Genomic DNA, 23,876 nt, shown 5'->3' on the forward strand with positions numbered 1-23,876 from the left:
CATTTTTAGCTTTCAAAAAAAAGTAAATAAATAAAATAAAAAAGACCGAACTTAAAAAAAAAGTTATGATTATGTTTCAAGTTATATCAATAAGATACAAGAAAAAAGAACCGTTTTTTAAGCATTGTTTTAATAATTTCAATAAACCTATTTTTGACGATAAAAGCAGCAAATAGAAATAGTCGAAATCCTATTCCCTTTAAGGGGGGTTTAAAGTTAAAACACTACTTTTATGTATCGAAAACTTAACGGTAAAAATTTTAATTTTGGTTGAGATTTATGACCTGTAGGCTGCACGGCGCAAAATTAAAGATGCAACTTCAAACGCCTGTAACGCCGCCATTTTGTAATATTTTTTAAAAATTATTTTATTCTATCAAAATGTTTATCAAAATTATTATGTTTAGAGGTGAATTAAAAATGTCAAATAGAGATGGTAAAATCGAAATCGATTATAAGCAAAAATCGAATAGTAGGTGTCGATTAATCGAATAATAGAAATCGATTAGTAAGATATACTAATCGACAAAAAAGCGTGGCAAGTTTTGGAAATACATTTTGGCTCACAACATGAGCGGTTAATCGTCCCTGCCACAATCAGATTCTACAACGTCCGTCAAATGTCTATTAACGACTTTAATGGTTAAACCAGTTAAACTAAGAAGACAAGTGAATGATAACAAAGCTTTTACCAATGTTTTACCACAGTGGTGTTTGCCAAAATTTTTAGGCAAGTATATTCTTAAATACATATAAAAACTTTCGAGAAAAATATACACTAATAAAATTTAAACTTAAAAATAATAGGTTATCGGAATCATGATACATGCACTTTATTATTAAAATTGGTTACTAGAAACAAGAAATTATGAAAAAAAATCAGTCAATTTTTTCAGATTTTTTTTTTTCGAATATTAACTAAATAATTTTATACTTTTCAGATTTATTATAAAAAATTATTAAATGTTAATAATTTAATTTTATAATTGTTTGTTGAAATAAATGCTTTCTTAATGATAAATTATGAATTTATTTATTGAAAATTTTTTCGTTAACGCAATTTTTTACCTATTTATGGATTTAAAAAAATCGAATAAAGTCGAATATATTCGAATTTTAGTGTCGATTAATCGACTTCTTTTTACTGTTCTAGAAGATTCGATCGATTAATCGATATTCGATTACTTCATTTCGATTCCCATCCCTAATGTCAAATTTGCTGTGGAAGCTAATTTTGACAGATTTTACGGAAAACATATGTTACCTTTTGTAGGTTTTTTTTGTTAGACATTAAAAAGCACATTTTAATGACTTTTAATCAAAAATTTACACTGTAATGCAATTTTTTAAAAAATTGAAGAAGTAAATTTATTGAGTTTCCGGAGATAGTGTTTCTTGCGTCAGGAAAGTCGACCGTACTTGGGCTGTTCTCCTGACAGAAAAACACATCTACGCAGATATGTTATTTAAAAAGGATTCACTGCAATTTCGCACTTAATTTTTAAACATATCTACAGTTTCGCATATTTGGAATAAAAAATGTTAATTTTTTTTGCATAATAAAATTCAGCATACTCAAATTAGTAAAAAAGCGTCATTACATTTCTAAAAAACATTATGCGAAAGAAAGTACAGATAAAAACAGGTTTTCTCGAATATCTCGAAATGCCGCAAAATGTAGATACTGTCTTTTTAAATCAGAATGGCACTATTCCGGTGGAAAATTTCAGTTTGGAAATTATTGTTAGTTTATTCTAATTTTATGTTTAAGTACAAAATAAATACTAAATAAAAATCTTATAAAATTAATTTTAATTAACCCTAGAAGTAGTAACTGGGGTGTCTAGACACCCCAAACAACATTCAAAGTATTTTCTTGACTTAACCATTCATTATTCGCGACGGAATCATAACGATAATTCAATTTGTACATCTGACAGTTGATATACGGTAGTGCGAGCGAAATTATTGCTCCAGGAAAAGCTCTGTATCAAATTAAAATACGTGTACGGTATATTTACACCCAAGTTACCCCTTCCGAAGTAGCACGAAATATTACAGTAATATTACAGCAATTTTATCCGGTAACATTGCAGTAATATTACAATAATATTAAAATGTCCGCCTCATGGTAATATTACCGGATAATGTTACTGTAATATTACACGGTAATATTAAAGCATTATAACTGTAATATTACAGTAACATAACAGTAATATTACAGTAACATTACAGTAATATTATACCGTAATACTAAGGTAATAATATACGAGAATATTGCAGTAATATTAGAAGAATATTTTTTCACGAAAAAAATGTACCCAACCGGGGAATCGAACCCCGAACTCAAGGCACACAAATCCAGAGTTTTACAAACAAGCGACACTGACTTACAATATATTTATAATTGTGATGCTTTATGAGTAACTCAAATCAATCTGTAATATTACTCGGTAATATCACCATCAGGCGGACATTTTAATATCAAATTTTCAATAATGACCACATTTTATTTTATAATTCTAGAAAATAGCAACAAATTACAAATTTGATGCGAATCCCTTGATTAGGGGATGTCATCTTTTGGGAATATATTTTTTAGTTTGTCTTAAATGTATTGCATTTCTTTCGAATTTTTTATCATTATCATAAAAATCGTCATAATACTGGTTTTTTATCCTAATATACGTTTTTTATTCGAATTTCACGGTTTTCGTGGACAATTTCGAAATACAAAACAAACATTTTAATATAATAGAAGATATTTGAAAAATTTTGAAATAACGATAACTTTTAAAAAAGTTGTAAATTCAGATGTACATTACATGAACATTTTGCTTCCTCTTTACGATCAGCAAAAAAGTTGCTTCCTCGTGGAGAAAACATTAACATTCAAATAAACATACATAAATAATATAATAATATAAACATTTGAGTACCTATACATTTGAGTTAAATTAAAAGAATTAATGGAAGTTAAAAAACCAAAAATTCGCATTTTAGATGATATTTCTAAAAATTAATGAAAAATAATATATAATTTATAATTATTTACAATTATATCGATTTGTTTCAATGCAAGGAACACTATTATTTTATATTTAAACTTGAATTTAAATAAATACAAAAATTTTCAGCTAAAATGTGAATTTTTTATTTTTTAACTTTCATTAATTTATTAAATTTACCTCAAATGTAAACTTGATATATACTAATCGATTCGTTTTCATGCAAGGGATACAATTAATTATTTTCAATACCAAAATTCAGAAGGCAGCGCTACAAATAATCAGCAGCGCCTTTCAAGTAACATATTATTTGAAAAAATTAATTAATATCACAAATTAATTTTTATTTAATGTAAATATTTTTCATAAACAAACAAAGGCAGACAAATAATTATAACAGCATATTTATAATATAATATAATAATAAAATATCTATTATTATGTTATTATTATATAAAAATAAACATCGGTTGTAAATATTTTTTACATTTTTATATTTATTTCTTAACCGTTACATTAAACGTAAAAACGTAACGAAATTTTATAAATTCAGTACGTATCATATGGTTAAACTTCACCCGAGCGAGCGAGGAATACGTCGCTAGTATTATAGTAATATTACGTGCTATTTGGGTTAACGTTACAAAATTGCCAAATAGGCAAATTTAAATTTTATGCAAAATCTTTTTTAATCAGTTCAAATCATCTAGTAGACTAAAAATTTATAGATTAAACATGAGAATAAGTTGAATTTTATAAAAAATACATTTTTACACAAAATATATATTGTTAGAAAAAATAAAAAAATTTTATTTATAACTTCATATGAAATTTTAATGTGAAATTTATTTTTGCAATACAATAGGTAAAAAAGACAATCATAACCTAACTTTTTATAGAAAATGACTTCACGGTACAAAACCCGCAGCATAACGGCTGTGCAAAATAAAATTTTAGCGTCAATTTTAAGTAATTGATTAAGTCAATTTTATAAATTATAAATATTATTGATAATAACATAATCACATATATTATATACATATTCAATTTGTAAAATTTTATATTTATAACATCTTCTTAAAAAAAGACAAATTTTGCAAATTTTTCGGTTTTTTTTCGTTTTTGCAAGTTTTTTCAACTTTTTTTTATTTTATCAAAAAATCAGGTAAATTATTTTTTTTCTTACTAAAAAACCAATAAAAATCACTATATATAATTAGTTTTATGTCAAATAGAAACCTTTTTACAGAAGTTTCAAGTTGGGGGTGTCTAGACACCACAGTTACCCTTTAGAGGGTGAGAAAATTCAGTTACTCCTAGGGTTAATTCAAAAAAGACAAGATGCTCAAAATTCTTCGTCCGTGTAATAAATAGTCCCCAATTTAATTTTTTATAAGCAATTAGATATCACGAATATAATACCTACAAGCATTCAATTTGTCAGAAAAATGTTGACTTTATTTTTTCTCTTTCAAAATTAGAATCAACTTAAATGGAAATTTCTTCTGAAATCAACTTAACGGAACTTAAGAGGAACACGTGACAGAAGGTTATAAACACTAAACTATATACATATATAATCAATGACCTGGAATCAGGTCTTGTCTGGAATGCGGATTCTCATTGTGAGTTGCGTGCCGAGAGAGATTGGTGATGATAGACTATCTGTCTCTTTTTTCCATATAAGCTGACATATACGGAAGCCTGTACGGCTCACGAACGTCTCGGACGCAAGTGGCGGTGTTTCGTACCACAAGTGGCACGAAGTCCGTCCAACTTGTGGCAAGTTCGTTAGTTCGTGCCACTTGTGGAAAGTGGATTTTTCGAAGGGTCATTCACAGTGATGGGTACGTATAATACATGACGTATAATACGTGGTTTTCTACGTGTATAATACTACGTATATTACGTGCCAAGTTTTCTACACGATATATATTACATTTGATCACGTGATTTAAGAGCGGCAATTTTAAATTCTTTATTAAAATACATCATTCATTACTGTGCGATTCCAGGTGAGATTTTGACTTTTTCGGAGTAGGTTAACCGATTGCAATGAAACTTTGGAATTTTGTTATATATAGTAAGACTAATCTTTAACGTAAATTTCAGCTTAAAATATTTGTTAGTTTACGAGATTTGCAATAATAACAAAAAAATTTAAACTGCTATATCTTCCGTTCTAATAATCGGATTGAGGTCTACTTTTTTTTAAAATGTCAAGGAAAATGAGAGGAATAGATCTCTTTCAGAACAATTTTTTATAATTTTACAACTAAAAAAATTATTAAATAATAATTGAATAAATTTCACGCGACAATCTAAAATTCAATCACTTAAACGCTAAAATGATCTTATCAGTGTTTTCTTTAATGTTCCAAAGGAATCCAATTGTAAATGCAAGTTTAACTTATTTAATTTTAATAATTTACGAGTATAAACAATTGAAAGTTGTTAATATAAACAAAATTTAGGTAATTATTAATTATTTAAATAATTATAAAACAAAATTTTTAATTATTGAAATGTTTTTATATCGGTTTTATTTCTAAGTTGGTTTCACAGATAAGAGTGAACACCGGGCCACGTGCATAATAACATAACCTATATTCTAAGTATTATATTGTCAGTCTAGTCGTTTGGTATCTCCCAAAATAAACAATTTTTAAATCAAAACTTTATAAACAATAACAAAGCTCTTTAAAAAATGATCAAGAAAAATTCGTTATGGCAAAAATCAGAGGATCATATATAGATGTCAAAATGTCAGTGGTTTTCTACATGGTTTTATACATTTTATACGTATATTACGTCGAAAACGTATTATACGTACAAAACTTCGTGTGACGCGTCACAACCCATCACTGGTCATTCACAAATATGACAATTCCGTTGGATCCTGTTGTTATCTACTTCGTCAGTGCTTTTCATTTCAATTTCATGTGAAGAAGAAGAAATGAATTTTATTAGATATTAGTAATATTAGCATATTAATTCACACATAAATACTCCTTCCAAACGTAAATATACATATTACTAAACTAAAGATTCCACTAAGAATTAAGCGGAAGTTTTTTCTTAGTTTTTAAAATTTTTTTTAGTTTAGAATAAAAATAAATTTTTTTGGTTATGTTGTCATATTTTAATTTTAAATACATGAAGAGAATTTTATTTTTTAAAATCAAAAGTATATTTTTATGAATATTTAAGATTAATAAAGATGTCAATATCATTTGTTTACACTGAAATGTAATCTATTACATGTATTTTCAATTAAAAAATAACAAATTCATTTTTATTCAAAAACATTAAACGGACTTGCCCGGATGAAATTATACTTGAAATGAAAAGCACTGATCACGAAATAGACGGCAACAGAATCCAACGGAATTGTCATATTTGTGAATGACCCAAGAAGACTAGAATAAGGAGGTCTAACTCAGGTAGTGGGGGTACGTAAAGAATTGGTTTTCGAGGTAGGCCGAAAGGCAGAGTGTGCGGTAGACTTCTGCGCACACCAATACATATACATTTTTGTTGCCTTGTCAAGAATTACTGAAACTTGTATGTATTGGTATGCGCAGAAGTCTACCGCACACTCTGCCTTTCTCGAAAATCCGCCTACTGCAACTACCAATTTCATACGTATACTTACCATACCCCCACTACCTGAGTTAGACCTCCTTATTCTAGTCTTCTTGGAATGACCCATCAAAAAATCCACTTTATACAAGTGGCACGGAGTCCTGTCCAACAAGTGGCACGAACTAACGAACTTGCCACAAGTTGGACGGACTTCGTGCCACTTGTGGTACGAAACACCGCCACTTGCGTCCGAGATGCTCGTGAGCCGTACAGGCTTCCGTAGATATAGGCCTATGCAGAATTAAGTCATTTACGGACACGAGTAAAGGAGGGCATGAGATAGTCTCTGTCCATTTCTATCTCTTGCTTCCCGTACTTGCATTCGTGACCGGATTTATTTTGCTTAGTATGGAACCAATAAGGCGCTTGTATACCTCACCGATCCCGAGTATACTTCCGTCGTGTATCATTGGAGTAAAAGAAACACAATTATCTGTTATCTCTTTTACTCCAATGCTGCACGACATAATACTCGGGATCGGTGAGGTATACAAGCGCCTATAGGAACCTAAGAGCATTCGTAAACGTAGACGTATGACGTCACCAACGCTAAACTACATTTGGCTGTGTCAGTTCATCGAGATATTTCGAGTTCAAGCTATGACGTCAGAGGCCTTGAGGGACAACAAACAGACGACACAATGTTATTCTTATGGGGAAGAAAATTTGTTTCCACTTTCAATGCCCGTGAAGTTAGCACCACAACTTAATGAAAATCAATTTTTTTTTATTTTAAACGTTTGTTGGTCGTTTGATAGTGTTTGATAGTTGATATTTAACGTTTGATAGTAATATTTAGAAAAAATAAACATAAATCAAATTTTGGTGTGCTATTTTCACAGTGCACCCCAAATTCAAAAAAATACTAATTTTTCATTTGTAAACGTTTGTTGGTTGTTTGATAGAGATTGATAGTCAATTCTGAACGTTTGATAGTTGAAATAATAATAAATATAAACATTATCAAAAACATCTATCCATGTCGCATCCCTCCATATGCGCATGCGCAAAACATACTTTCGCGGCATTTTCAAAAAACAGAAACAAATTTTCATCTTCGATTTTAGAAACAAAATGTAATACTTCAAATTTTTATTCATATATCATACAATTAAATACTCTCCTTTCAAAAATTGAATAATTGTCAAATTTTAATTCCAATCGTTTGTAGGCAGTTTAATATTGATTAATGGTAGACTAATATCGTTTGATAGTGATTGATAGTTCATTATTTTCGTTTGATAGAGATTTAAAATTGACTAAAATCATTTGATAGTAATTGATAGTTGATTATTTTCCTTTGATAGTGATTTATAATTGATAATTATAGTTCAATAGAGATTTATAATTGACTAAAATCGTTTGATAGTGATTGATAGTTGATTCTTATTGTTTGATAGCGACTAAAATCGTTTGATAGTGATTGATAGTTAATTATTATCGTTTGTTAGTGAATAATAATTGGCTGAAATCGTTTGATAGTTAATTATTATTGGCTAATATCGTTTGATAGTGATTTATAGTTAATTATTGTCGTTTAATAGTGACTTATAATTGACTAAAATCGTTTGTTAGTGAATAATAATTGCCCTTCTAGAAAAAATCGATTGAAAACGATTGAAAACAATAGGAAAGAAATTTCTATTGTCCCCAATCGTGTTTCTTAATCGTGTTCTTACAATTGAAGACGATTGACTTTCTTATTATATTCAATCGTTTTCAATCGTGTTCTATAGATTGTATTCCATGCACTATTGCTTGGTGGGAGTTTTTGAAAATTTTAAAAAATGCAACTAATTAAACAGTCTAGAAATATATAATTATTTCAAAGATTATTTTCCGAACTACAAAATTAAAATATTTATCAATGTATTTGTCACCACAGAAGAAAATCATATATTTTAACAAAAATTAATTAAAAGTTATTTTTTAATTTATCTATGAATGAAACTGCACAAGACGAAATGTTTCTCATTTATAATTTATCGAAAAAATGTTTAAAAAATAATTTTTGACAGATACATCAAGTATTGTTTTAAATTGAATTACTTAAATTTTTTTTTAATTTCAGTCAATATTGAATTTTTTTAAATAATCGAACATTGGAAGATCTACAATAATTATAAGATTCATTAGAAATAATTAAATTTCTGGTGATTTTAAATTGAAAATTTTGAAAATATTTTAATGAATGAAAAACTTTATACAAATGTAACGGCTTTAACATCCGTTTCTAGCACAAAATAAGTTTGTAAAGAATTTTAATTTAAAATTTTTAGAAAAAATTTATATTTCGAAGAGTTGCAATCAAAGTTTTTAATAAAAAATATTTTTTTTTTAAATTTATGATAAAATTTTCAAAAAGTATTAGTTAAAATTTTTTATAAATAAAATAATTATAGAATTTAATAGAAGTAATTCAATTTTGGAAGTGTTAGAATTGAAAGGTTTTGACTTATTATTTTTAAATAATTGAAATTTTGTAAAATTTAATTGAAAACAATTGAACTTTTTAAAGAATTTGATTACAATTTTTGAAAATATTTAATTGAAAAATTATGGTTTTTGTTGTTGGAAGGAGTTTAGGTGAACTTCGAACAAAATTTATACTGAATAATTTTTTTGCTAAATTTTTTTGAAAAGCTGCTGGACACATAAAGTTTAAAAAAACTAAAAATTTTGTTCTTAAAAAAAAATTAAAAACTGAAATTATTTTAAAGTGCAAGGAATAGAATTTTTTCTTATATTTATTTTTATATGTACCTAATTATTTATTTAATTTCTGTTTATATGTATTTTTTACGTACCCATTTATTTATTTTTATTTTTTTGAGGTTATGTATTAACAACTCAAAGATTGTCATGTTTAATTTGTTCATGTATAGGATATGTAAACATATTGACATTATCCATATCACTAGAAATTTTACTTTAGATTTTAAATATTTGACACATACGCACGAATAGAACAAACTATATATTACAAAAGACTTATAAGAAAAACATCTTTCCTGTTTGATTCAACACTTTTCTTATATAATTAACTATTTGCGCATGTGCGTATATCGTTCTCCCGATAGCACCCGATTAAAAACAATTGAAAAAGTTTAACTTATTTTACACGATTGAAAACAATTCGAATCAATTGAAAAAATATATACTCCAATTGAAAACAATTCAAAACGATTAAAAAAATTTTGTACTCAATCGTTCTGAATCGTGTTTAATTGATTTTTTCTAGAAGGGTGGCTGAAATCGTTTGATAGTTAATTATTATTGGCTAATTTCGTTTGATAGTGATTTATAGTTAATTATTGTCGTTTAATAGTGACTTATAATTGACTAAAATCGTTTAATAGTGAATAATAATTGGTTGAAATCGTTTGATAGTGATTGATAGTTGATTATTATCGTTTGATAGTGATTTACAATTGACTAAAATCGTTTGATAGTGATTGATAGTTGATTATTATTGATTGATAATGATTTATAATTAATTATTATAGTTTGATAGTGATTTACAATTTACTTAAATCGTTTGATAGTGATTAATAGTTAATTATTTTCGTTTGAATGTGATATACAATAGACTAGAATCGTTTGATAATGATTGATAGTTGATTTTTAACGCTTGATAGTGATGTATAATTGACTAGAATAGTTTGATAGTCTTTGATAGTTAAGATTCAAGGTTTGATAGAAATAATTAGTAAAAATATTTTACACACAAAAATTGTGTGTCATTTTCACAAAGCACCCCAATTTCAATAAATTATTGATTTTCCTTTTACAATCGTTTGTTAGACGATTGATAGCAATTGATAGTATATTTTAAACGTTTGATAGTCCAAATTAAATTAGATATTAAGGTACGCTCTCACCTTTTGCTTGCATGCACGCATGCAGAAGTTGTTAATTATAGATCACTATCAAACGATAATAATCAACTATCAATCGATATCAAAAGATTTTAGCCAACTATCAATCACTGTCAAAGGAAAATAATCAACTATCAATCACTATCAAACGATGTTAGCCAACTATCAATCACTATCAAACGATTTCAGCCAATTATTATTCACTATCAAACGATTTCAGTCAATTATAAGTCACTATTAAACGACAATAATTAACTATAAATCACTATCAAACGATATTAGCCAATAATAATTAACTATCAAACGATTTCAGCCAATTATTATTCACTAACAAACGATTTTAGTCAATTATAGATCACTATCAAACGATAATAATCAACTATCAATCGATATCAAACGATTTTAGTCAATTATAAATCACTATCAAAGGAAAATAATCAACTATCAATCACTATCAAACGATGTTAGCCAACTATCAATCACTATCAAACGATTTCAGCCAATTATTATTCACTATCAAACGATTTTAGTCAATTATAAGTCACTATTAAACGACAATAATTAACTATAAATCACTATCAAACGATATTAGCCAATAATAATTAACTATCAAACGATTTCAGCCAATTATTATTCACTAACAAACGATTTTAGTCAATTATAAGTCACTATTAAACGACAATAATTAACTATAAATCACTATCAAACGATATTAGCCAATAATAATTAACTATCAAACGATTTCAGCCAATTATTATTCACTAACAAACGATTTTAGTCAATTATAAGTCACTATTAAACGACAATAATTAACTATAAATCACTATCAAACGATATTAGCCAATAATAATTAACTATCAAACGATTTCAGCCAATTATTATTCACTAACAAACGATAATAATTAACTATCAATCACTATCAAACGATTTTAGTCGCTATCAAACAATAAGAATCAACTATCAATCACTATCAAACGATTTTAGTCAATTATAAATCTCTATTGAACTATAATTATCAATTATAAATCACTATCAAAGGAAAATAATCAACTATCAATTACTATCAAATGATTTTAGTCAATTTTAAATCTCTATCAAACGAAAATAATGAACTATCAATCACTATCAAACGATATTAGTCTACCATTAATCAATATTAAACTGCCTACAAACGATTGGAATTAAAATTTGACAATCATTCAATTTTTGAAAGGAGAGTATTTAATTGTATGATATATGAATAAAAATTTGAAGTATTACATTTTGTTTCTAAAATCGAAGATGAAAATTTGTTTCTGTTTTTTGAAAATGCCGCGAAAGTATGTTTTGCGCATGCGCATATGGAGGGATGCGACATGGATAGATGTTTTTGATAATGTTTATATTTATTATTATTTCAACTATCAAACGTTCAGAATTGACTATCAATCTCTATCAAACAACCAACAAACGTTTACAAATGAAAAATTAGTATTTTTTTGAATTTGGGGTGCACTGTGAAAATAGCACACCAAAATTTGATTTATGTTTATTTTTTCTAATTATTACTATCAAACGTTAAATATCAACTATCAAACACTATCAAACGACCAACAAACGTTTAAAATAAAAAAAAATTGATTTTCATTAAGTTGTGGTGCTAACTTCACGGGCATCCACTTTCATCAATTTTATTCATATTTTAAACATGGAAAACGCTTGTTGACATATAATAAAATTAAAATGTGTGTTGATAATTAATTTTGTTATATATTTGATTCAATTGCATTGATAGATTCTCTGAATTCGTGATAAAATATAAATTTTGAGGTTATCGATGATTATTTACTAATCACATCGTACATTTTAACAACATTATTAAACAATATCCAGTATGCATGTGATTAAAAAAGATATAAAATATATTTTTTAAATGGGAATAACCGCAGCAGTAAAAGATTTTAAGTTAGTAAACAAACACCCCTAACCTCAAAATTTATATTTTATCACAAATTCAGAGAATCTATCAATGCAATTGAATCAAATATATAAAAAAATTAATTATCAACACACATTTTAATTTTATTATATGTCAACAAGCGTTTTCCATGTTTAAAATATGAATAAAATTGATGAAAGTGGAAACAAATTTTCTTCCCCATACGAATAACATTGTGTCGTCTGTTTGTTGTCCCTCCAGGCCTCTGACGTCACACCTAGAATCGTCTCTGATGTCACAAGTAACAGAGCCTAATAAATTTAATAAAATGCAATCAGTGTCGGTAGATAACTTGAAAGATTGTCAAAAATATCATTCGATTAATTGTTTATGTCAAATTATATGTTTTATTTATCAGCCGGCGAAAACCCATGTGCGCCAAGAATACTAAATACATGTAAACCGATAAATGTATTAATATGCGCAGAAGCCCAATTTTAGTCTACTGCACCGACTACTTGTCAAGTACACCACCTTCATTGCCCTCATATTAAACGTCACCGTTCTCTATAGGACTCAAGCGAAGTTAGGGCGCTTGCACAAGAAAAGACGGAGCAGTGTGCAGGATATGATTCAAATGAGTTAGAAAAGGATAGAAATATCGCTCCTTCCTTTTCTACCTCATTTGAAACACATCCTGCACACTGCTCCGTCTTTTCTTGTGCGAGCAGCCTTTCTCCTCCCGTCTCTAGTCTTCTTGAAGGCCTGAGCAGAATAGAAACGTAACCGGAATCGTAATCGCAACCGGAAGAATAAGTTAGAGAAGGATAGACACTGTTTGTCCTTCTCTAACTCATTACTCCGGTTGCGTTCACGGTTACGATTCCGGTTACGTTTCTATTCTGCGTTGGCCTTGACTTGCACTTGTACTTGGCTATTGCACTTATTCTGAAACCGCCTTTATATGAGAAAGAAAAGGATAGAAATATCCTTTGTCCTTTTCTCTCTCATGTAAAAGCTTAAAGGCCTGAGCAGAATAGAAACGTAACCGGAATCGTAATCGTTAACGCAACCGGAATAATAAGTTAGAGAAGGACAAACAATCTATCTATCCTTCTCTAACTCATTATTCCGGTTACGTTTGCGGTTACAATCCGGTACGTTTCTATTCTGCTTAGGCCTTAAGATTTACGTTTAGAGATTTCATTCTGCTTAGGCCTAATCCAGCCGATTGCTTGACCAAAACTAGAGCAGTGATGGGTACACCGTACAAGGCACTCACTAGTAGGGTGCTTCAATCGGCATTCACACTGTGCCTCATAACACGAGTGCGCGCAGCAGTGTGGCGCGTAGAAGCTTCCGTAAATACGTGGTTTTCTACATGTATAATACTACGTATTTTACGTGTTAAGTTTCATACATGATGTATAATTAGGTTGTTCAAATTGGGTGGGGGAATCCAAAATGGCGATGAAGCGGTACACAAACAAACATGAAGTTGATTTTTTTTAATATCTCGCTTAAATGAAATTTTGTAATTTAAGTGTATTAGGATTTTAGTTTCTATTTTTAATTACTTATTTAGTACAATAATAAAAAACGATTGTATTTTTTAAATAAATTTTATTAATGCATTAAATAGGTAATTAAAAATAGAAACTAAAATCCTAATACACTTAGGTTCCAAAATTTCATTTAAGCGAGATATTAAAAAAATTCGACTTCATCCCATACATTTCTTAAGGTGCTTATATACCTCAAATTTCGATCAGATAAACATTATTTCTGGACCGTGAAAATGCGTGAAAAGTCATTTTCACGGCGGGTATTTTTGAATTGTTTTAAACAAAAAATGTTTTTTTAAGAAATATAATATTAAATAATTGTTTTAATATGTAAGAACACTTTAAAATAGTGATAGAGAGATGATTTGATTAAAAAATTTAGCAAATTTTGCTTTAAAACGTTTTCTGCTACAGGAAAGTGTAAAATGACGATGTTTGTGAAATGGTTTGTACAGTGTACATGTGTACATGTTTCTTTCAGTTATTCGAAACAATTAGTTGAATTTAAATTTATTTGATAAACATTTCAACTTACCGATTTATTTTCAGCACTCATTATTTATTACAAGTTAAAAAGAACCGACATAACATAAACAAAACTCTGAGAGACACTCACAAGGAAGAAGCACTGTACAAACCATTTCACAAACATCGTCATTTTACACTTTCTTGTAGCAGAAAACGTTTTAAAGCAAAATTTGCAAAATTTTTTAATCAAATCATCTCTCTATCACTATTTTAAAGTGTTCTTACATATTAAAACAATTATTTAATATTATATTTCTTAAGAAAACATTTTTTGTATAAAACAATTCAAAAATACCCGCCGTGAAAATGACTTTTCACGCATTTTCACGGTCCAGAAATAATGTTCATCTGATCGAAATTTGAGGTATATAAGCACCTTTATGTTTGTTTGTGCGCCGCTTAATACGGAAGCTTCTACGCGCCACCACAAAACCAAGTTTATGCTCGATTCATTTTAGCCTCGAAAACTAAAAACCGTTTGTGATTTCGCTGTTTCCATGTTTTTGACGTGAAAAACGCGAGGTGGTTCGGATGTTCGGTCGTTCGCAGATTCGACAATTTGTCCAAAATCGTGTAACATTGTCTTTTTAGTTATATTTATAGATAAAAGTAAATAAGTTGATATTTCAATTCTTAAATTTTATATAAGATTTTATGATGTCCGCAATTAAATAAAGTTTTTGCTTTTAGTTTGAGTAGAAAATATCGTTATTTTGAGGTGGATTGGTGTTTTTCTTTGTTATCTATGTAATAATAAATATAAATAAATAATCGATTTATTTTAATATAAGGTTATGTAGTATGTATGCACGTGAGATTTTACATAATAATTGTCCTTCCTTTTCACATGTTTATCTTATATTATTTACAATAATATATAATGCTTAGAGAGAAGCAATTATTTAATAGGATGTTAATAATCCTGTGTAATTTCGTGAGGGGTTTTTTTATTTCTATGTAAAGTCATCCCGCCAAGAAATTGCTTTTTGACAGCTTTGATAAGCATGATAAACAACGCTTCCAAATAAACAAAGTTTTATAAAGAGGGATCAGTCCAAATTATTTTGAAACATGTTGTTTTTTAATACTTAATATAATATTGAATGTAACTAACATTGATTTTCAACAATCACTGACACATAAATTTATGTACAAATTTTTTACAAAAATGAATGTCTGTCTGAATTGCTAAAGTCTTTTTTATGAATTTCAGCCAATTTATAAAATTTTATATAGTACATGATATATTTCGTTTTGTAAATAAAAAAAAGACGCATGTACATCTTACTTGAAAATGAGATTCTTTTAAATTTATAAAATTTACGAATAATGCGAGATTTCATTACAAATAAAAGAAAAAGAAAATTGTAACTCTTAAGAGAAGTTACTTAAGGCCAGGTCCAAGTGAGGCAGCGCCATCTACATTGAAACTAAAATTTTGGAAAATTTTCAACAGCCTTTTCTTGAAAACTTTTTTTGAGTTAAAATAATAAAAAAAATTTCATGTCAATAAATTAAATATGAGCACTTTTTTCACAAAAACTGTAACAGTACTTTCTCAGAAATTACAATCAAAAATGCAATTTCCATTTGGAAAATTAATAAACGCTAAAAAATCCACGACCTAAGATTTACCAATCACGAAAATAACAAAAAAAAAGTATTTTAACATAACATATTTTACTCATTATGACAGCCGTTTAGCAGGTTATATATGTCACCAGACGTTTCGCAGTTTTGCCGAAAGGAGGAGATTGGCGCTGTTGCTAACCACCTGAAATACATAATCTACCAAAGGGCTGTCACAATCAGTAAAGCAGTATCAATATGTTAAATATTTAATAAAATTTTTTTTTGTTATTTTCGTGATTGGTAAATTTTAGGTCGTGTATTTTTTAGCGTTTATTAATTTTCCAAATGGAAATTGCATTTTTGATTGTAATTTCTGAGAAAGTACTGTTACAGTTTTTGTGAAAAAAGTGCTCATATTTAATTTATTGACATGAAATTTTTTTTATTATTTTAACTCAAAAAAAGTTTTAGTTGGTGTATATTTTGCCAATAATCAATTATCCATAAAGGAAAAAGCATTTTACCATCTTATTTTCAAGAACAGGCTGTATTGAAAATTTTCCAAAATTTTAGTATCAATGTAGATGGTGCTGCCTCACTTGGACCTGGCCTTAACAAAAGAATTAGAATTATTAGGACATATAATTACATGTGAATACTTTTTTAGACATTTTATTTCTAAATTAATACAATAAATAACTATCAATTCCAAAAAAAATTATTTTATATGATATGACCAATCCACCTCAAAATAACGATATTTTCTACTCAAACTAAAAGCAAAAACTTTATTTAATTGCGGACATCATAAAATCTTACATAAAATTTAAGAATTGAAATATCAACTTATTTACTTTTATCTATAAATATAACTAAAAAGACAATGTTACACGATTTTGGACAAATTGTCGAATCTGCGAACGACCGAACATCCGAACCACCTCGCGTTTTTCACGTCAAAAACATGGAAACAGCGAAATCACAAACGGTTTTTAGTTTTCGAGGCTAAAATGAATCGAGCATAAACTTGGTTTTGTGGTGGCGCGTAGAAGCTTTCGTAGCTTAATCGCCATTTTGGATTTCCCCTTACCCAACTTGAACAACCTAATACATTTGATCCACGCAAAAATGCGATCGCAAAATAGGAAATAGGAAAGTAATAATGACAGCTGCGACTTTGTGGTCCCTGCATGCTTCTGCCATCTAATGGCGGCAAGACGTAATAAAGCTAAAATTATATTACTTTCCTATTTCCAATTTTACGATCGCGTTTTTGCATGGATTTGAAAAATTTTTCGGATTTTGGAAATGTATAAGATGCGATAATTAAATGACATAAAATTCAGAGAACTTTGAATATTCTTAATGGTAAATTTTTTTTTTTTTATCATATGAACACTACTCACATGATAAAATCGTCGGCGAATATGTCACACTTCGCTTTCATTTATTTTTTTTAAATTATATATTTCTTATTCCAAATCGGCTTTTTTAGACTTCGAAGCATTTATTTTATTCATTTATAATGCAAACTCGAATAAACAAACGTCAATTTAAATGTTTAAGAAAAAAGAATTCACGGTAAAAAAAAAATAATTCACCGTAACGTTCCAATTCGGTTTTTTCGCCAAACCGAATTCAGCTTAAGTTACCACCAATTCTTATCGCTTACTCCTAATTCTTTTTTTTACTGGGCCGATAGAAATATCTCCAAAACAAATTTTTTTTTTGAAATGTGGTAGTGAGAGGAGTATTGTTTTACTTATGCGCATCTTTGGCAACTATTAGTAATTAGGTTACGTGCAAGTTTTCATGTTTACACTTTTTGGTCTTTTTTTTGCATTTTTAAAGATATCGATACGTATTTTTTTTAAAATGATCCAAATTTATCGAAGGATTTAATAGTGTATGAAACCTAACATTTAATTTATCTAGTTTTTTAATATTTGATAAAAAGTGAGCGTCGACACAACGAGGTTAATTGTGCCTTTCCCTTGGGGCTGGTTGTGCCGCTGTCAATCGCTATATAACCATAATCTACTATAGACCTTTTTTAAAAAGGTCTATTGCCTCGTTTGTTCGAATAGTTATTCCAACCCGAAATCAAGAGAAAAGTAAATTCAATGCATCGTTTACAAAAACTGGGCACCTTTAAAATGTGTGAAGGGTAAAAAAGAATCAGTTATATGTATGTCAATTGTATAACATTTAATATGTACTTTTAAATTAATTAAACATGAAATTAAATTAAATAATTGAAATTACATTAATAAATATTTAAAATTTCTAATATTTCTGACATAATGATTTCCTTTAAAATTTTTAAAAAAGCACTTTATTTTAATAATAAATAACAAAAAACAATGTAATGAAAATTGCTTTACAGCTCACTCCAGCAGCAGACAACAAAATATTTCCTCTGTTTTCACGACACTTTCACATTTAATCGTGAGAGGCGCCACTGTGGCTAGAAGACTCCGAACTCATTACTCTTGCAAGAAACCCGCATGAGAACGAAAGAGATAGTGAGATATGTTCATCTCTTTTGTTCTCATGTTTTCCGCTTTTACGCTGTCATGGGACGGTGCCTATTATATTCAGTTTGAGCAAAAATAATAAATGAACTTCATATAATAATTTTAAATTTAAGTGTTATTTAAATATTGCGCAAACTTTCCTGCAGGCAGGCAAACGGGAAATTTTTCTGTATTCCCAGTGCATGTATGAGATAGTGTGACCGTACCCTAAATATGGAGTCAAAAATACACATGTTTAAACTTGGACAGAAATGAAATTTCTAAAATAAATTAAAGATTCAAATGATTAAAACATATTAAAGAGTCTGTTTTGTGAAGAAGTTTTAAAAAACATAAGTTACATGCAGTAGGAGTAATAGAGATAGTAAATTTAAATTTTCTCTCTCACTCTCTCTCTTATTCTTGCACGTTGCCATGACAACTCCTGCAGGCAGCCAAGAAGGTGTGAGTGCGCCCGTAGACTTTTTTTTCTAAAGGTGCTTGTATACCTCACCGATCCCGAGTATACTTCCGTCGTGTATCATTGGAGTAAAAGAGACACAATTATCTGTTATCTCTTTTACTCCAATGCTGCACGACGATAATACTCGGGATCGGTGAGGTATACAAGCGCCTTAAGTAATATTATTTTTTGGTTAATCTGTTTATCATATAATTAAAATTTTATTTTGATAAATGTTGAAATACTTGATAAAAAATCGGAATGTTTTTTATGCTAATTGTGATTGTGCTTTCTTCTTCAATTTAAAAAACATAATTAATAAAATTTCTAAAAATTAATTAATAATTAACAACACGTAATCAGAGTGAAGGCCTGAGCAGAATAGAAACGTAACCGGAATCATAATCGCAACCGGAAGAATGAGTTAGAGAAGGATAGACATATTGTTTGTCCTTCTCTAACTCAGTATTCCGATTGCGTCTGCGATTACGATTCCGATTACGTTTGTATTCTGCTCAGGCCTTAAGGTGGTTCCAGAATAGGTGAAAAAGCCAAGTGCAAGTCCAAGTGGCAATCTCATGAGTGTGAAAGAGATAGGTAGTCTATCTATCTCTGTTGCACTCATGGGATTTGCATTTGGACTTGTACATGGCTTTTGCACCTATTCTGGAACCGCCTTCAACATTTATAATTTATGTTTGCAACAGACGTAAAATACGTAGAAAATACAAGACGTAAATTACCAGGTAATATACGCACGTGGTTAAGTATGTCTACTCTATTTTGTCCTTGTTTAATGAACGTGTTGTCATGACAACACGTGCGTTAGACAAAGACAGAGTTATATTCGTGTCATTTTCTATCTCTCTACTGTTTCTATTTGCGTAGTTATTGTGCGTTTTCCTTTAAATACCTGTGTTCAAAACTGATGTTTATTCTTTTCTGTTCAATATAACCTATAAGTACTTCTTATTAATGTAATATTCAACTAGTAATTCGTAACTTTGAAGTTGTAAATAAATTGAAAAAATATATTTTAATTTAGTTAATCAACATTTATGTAAACATGAAAATTTTTTCAAATAGAACATATAATTTGTTAATGATAAATTATGTTAATGCGACTATGTGACGATGTTAATTAGTGCATATTAAATTTTTTATTAATCTTGTAGTTCCAAACGATATTTATAATGTTTGCTGTACATATATCAAATATACTGATGAGGTCTTCACCTTCACATCTTTCTCGGGCTGTATATATTAGAACTCCTTTTGATTCTCTTTACTTTGGTCACTGTCGATCATTCAAAAGACAAGGTAAGAAAAAAGAATTTTTTTTAGAAAAACCAAAAGAATGAACATGCTTTTCACTAATCTACTGAAAGCTACTATTTGCTACTTTTTGTTTTGCTACTTTTTTTAAACTTTTACCAATAAAAGCTACATTTTTAAAATTTTTAGAAATTTTTAACATTTGTTTACATTAAATTTTTTGAATATAAATTGAATTTATTATTGATTTAAATAAATTAAAGACCGAATTCATTTCAAATCAGACAGGCTTGACTTGGTCGGAGCTGAAAATAATTTTCACCTTCAAAATGTTGTTCTTCAATGAATTTTAGACGACACGTATTTTTTTATTTTGCTGAAAAAAATTTTTTCTTTAAGTTATAAGGAGTTCAAATATATAAGTCGAGAACTTCTTTTTTTTAAAATGAAGAGAAAAAATCTTAAAAGTGATGTAACTTTTTGAGTAATTAAGATAATTCACTTTTTCCTTTTGTGTCTGAAAGGACTTTTATTCTTCTTTCGAAATCCATTGGAAAATTTAAAAAATATTTAAAAATAACAAAATGGCGGCCATTTTAATAAAAAACTTTCATTTGAAATTACTCAAAAACCCCACCTTTTTTTTTGCTCAAAATTTTTTTGGGAATTGTGTTCATAGAGAGGAATATTGCCCACAAGAATTTAACTTGTGCCCGATTCTGGCACAAGAGAAAAAATTTTTTTTATATTTTTTAAAAGAAAAACATCATTTTTCTCAAAAAATACACTAGATATGTCTCAGATAAAAGTTGTTCCTCGTTAAAAGACCTAAAAAATGTCTGTTGTCATTTTTGTCCATCTTGTGTTTGTTCAACAATATTTGCAAAACATGGATTAAAAGCTCACATTTATTGCTTTTTAAATATCATTTAAAATAGTTTCATAAATCTGTTTGAAATAGTTCTTTTTTTGTCTTTTTCCATAACAACAATCAAATAATAATTAATAATCTTTACTGTCACAGTGGTTAAAATTGTTAATTTTTTTGTGTTCAGTAAAATAATAGCGAGTATTAATATTAAGAAATTAAAGAAACAGTTAGTATTTTTTAAAAAGCAAAATAAGGTATGTTTATATAATTTTTGTATTGTAATGTCACTATTATTATTTTTAAATATCTAAAGGTCTTTTAGGTCTTTTAACGAGGAACAACTTTTATCTGAGACATATCTAGTGTATTTTTTGAGAAAAATGATGTTTTTCTTTTAAAAAATATAAAAAAAATTTTTTCTCTTGTGCCAGAATCGGGCACAAGTTAAATTCTTGTGGGCAATATTCCTCTCTATGAACACAATTCCCAAAAAAATTTTGAGCAAAAAAAAAGGTGGGGTTTTTGAGTAATTTCAAATGAAAGTTTTTTATTAAAATGGCCGCCATTTTGTTATTTTTAAATATTTTTTAAATTTTCCAATGGATTTCGAAAGAAGAATAAAAGTCCTTTCAGACACAAAAGGAAAAAGTGAATTATCTTAATTACTCAAAAAGTTACATCACTTTTAAGATTTTTTCTCTTCATTTTAAAAAAAAGAAGTTCTCGACTTATATATTTGAACTCCTTATAACTTAAAGAAAAAATTTTTTTCAGCAAAATAAAAAAATACGTGTCGTCTAAAATTCATTGAAGAACAACATTTTGAAGGTGAAAATTATTTTCAGCTCCGACCAAGTCAAGCCTGTCTGATTTGAAATGAATTCGGTCTAAAAGTTTAAATATATTTAAATTAAAACAACTTTTATCAATTTTAGAGTATTTATATACTTAAATTATTGTGTATTTATTGAAATTGATTTTAATAATAACAACCCACTGGACAAAAAACCATGTTCTTTTTAAAAACGTTTTAAGAACGTTTCATGTCTGCCAAATAATGTTCTGAAACATTTTAAGAACATAGCTGTTCAAATAATGTTCTAAAACATTATTTGGCCGACATGAAACGTTTTTAAAACGAACATAGTTTTTTGCCCACTGTGAATTTAGGACAAAATTTAGAATTTAGGAAAAAATATTCTAATAACAATCATAATACTATTTTTAAAATTTAATTCTAGAATTTTATTCACATTTAAATATCCCGTGTGGAAAAGTGATGTGGGCCCTCAGCGGGGCCCTTATGCTGTGAGGGGCGCATGTGGGTGATCTATAGGGACGTCTCATGGAAACGACATGCTCATCGATGAGAATACCCCTATGCGCGCCCTCATGGTCCCTCACGTTTGCCCTTAACTAGCCCTCAAGTTTGCCTTAATGTTTTTTAATCAACAATATTAATAATAATAGTTAATTAATAATAAATAAGCTTAAATTATGAATGAATAACATATTTATTTACTAATTCTTCCATTTTTAAATTAAATTCTTACTCAAATTGAATTTATTAATTAACGTTCTAATTAATTAACTGTCGGATATAGATTAAAAGTAATGATAAATTTATTACAACTAGGTGTTCATTTCATGACCATTTAGCTTGCTCATCATGATACACTTATATTCAAGATTAAAAGAAGGATTACAACTAAAGTAGCGATCAATTTTAAAAATATTATTAAAATGTAAACTTTGTATACCTCAATCGATTCGTTTTTATGCCAGGAATACAATTTTGACAAGAATTAATTAAAATTTTTATATCAGAAAAAGTTATTTCAAAAAATTCCTCATGAGGAAGCAAAATTAATAAATATCGAATCGAATCTACGACCTACGGACTATGAGCCCAACGCTTTACCAACTACGCTACGCACGCTACGTGAAAACGAATGCTAACTTCTTGATGGCATTTAAACTTGCAAAATACCTAACTCAGAAAAGTGCTTAACATCATTCAGTTACAGTTAAGATATTAAATTATATTTTCCAATCAAATGCAATTTATAAAATATACTTAATTATATGCTTTATGATTATTATCATGAATCATCCCAGGTGAATTTTCAAAAAAAGTGAAAATATATTTTTATTAAAAACGCGTTTTTCATTGTTCTGAATCATTGTAAACATTAATTTTTTGGTGATAAAAAAATATTTGACTTTTGAACTTAGAAAATTTTGCTATTCTATCATGTGGGCGATCCATACGGGCCCCTACGCTGGCCCTCATGGATTCGCCATATGGATCAACCCTCATGCGCCCCCGCCGGGGGCCCCGAAGTCTTGGGGGCAAGATCGTGGCTTATTCCACACGGGATGATTTAATTTTAATTAAAGTTAAATTTTATTGAAATTAATTTTGTTTAATAATTTTTATTGTATGGACAAATCATTTTATTTCCCTAATGTAATTTCGACCTGTTTAAAAAACTTTAATACTCCAGGAAAATATTTCTACATGTTTTGAGATAACAAAAGGCATAATAATTTCTAAAAGAATCATTTTTCATTTAAAAAAAGATTTTTTAAATTGAGACGACAAGAAAAAATGACACATTGACTGTCAACCAAAAA

General features: G+C 28.4%; 2 protein-coding genes across 10 annotated transcripts in view; one reads left to right on the forward strand and one right to left on the reverse strand.

Moving 5' to 3' along the window:
• LOC127287886 (pseudouridylate synthase 7 homolog) overlaps nt 1-23,876 on the reverse strand; it is a 757,063-nt gene that overhangs the window by 242,822 nt on the left and 490,365 nt on the right. For 2 of the 7 annotated variants that reach the window (XM_051315038.1, XM_051315030.1), the window contains exon 2: nt 4,248-4,280. In XM_051315038.1, coding sequence (XP_051170995.1) covers nt 4,248-4,280 — 33 coding nt within the window. Of the gene's footprint in view, nt 1-4,247; nt 4,281-4,434; nt 4,598-23,876 lie in introns of those variants that run through there. The other 5 variants (XM_051315035.1, XM_051315031.1, XM_051315037.1 and 2 more) reach the window with 4 other exon arrangements.
• The window catches only part of LOC127287889 (stAR-related lipid transfer protein 7, mitochondrial), a 179,775-nt gene continuing 175,900 nt past the window's right edge, over nt 20,002-23,876 (forward strand). Inside the window, exon 1 of one of the 3 annotated variants that reach the window (XM_051315042.1) lies at nt 20,002-20,413. Coding sequence is in view for 2 of the 3 variants with exons in the window: in XM_051315040.1 (XP_051170997.1) it covers nt 20,287-20,413 (127 nt within the window). In the remaining variant the exon portion in view is untranslated. The remainder of the gene's footprint in view (nt 20,414-23,876) is intronic. The other 2 variants (XM_051315040.1, XM_051315041.1) reach the window with 2 other exon arrangements.

This window comes from Leptopilina boulardi, unplaced genomic scaffold (assembly GCF_019393585.1).
Source record: "Leptopilina boulardi isolate dan_hultmark-lab unplaced genomic scaffold, ZJU_Lbou_2.1 LbouV2_377, whole genome shotgun sequence".
Lineage (NCBI taxonomy): Eukaryota > Metazoa > Arthropoda > Insecta > Hymenoptera > Figitidae > Leptopilina > Leptopilina boulardi.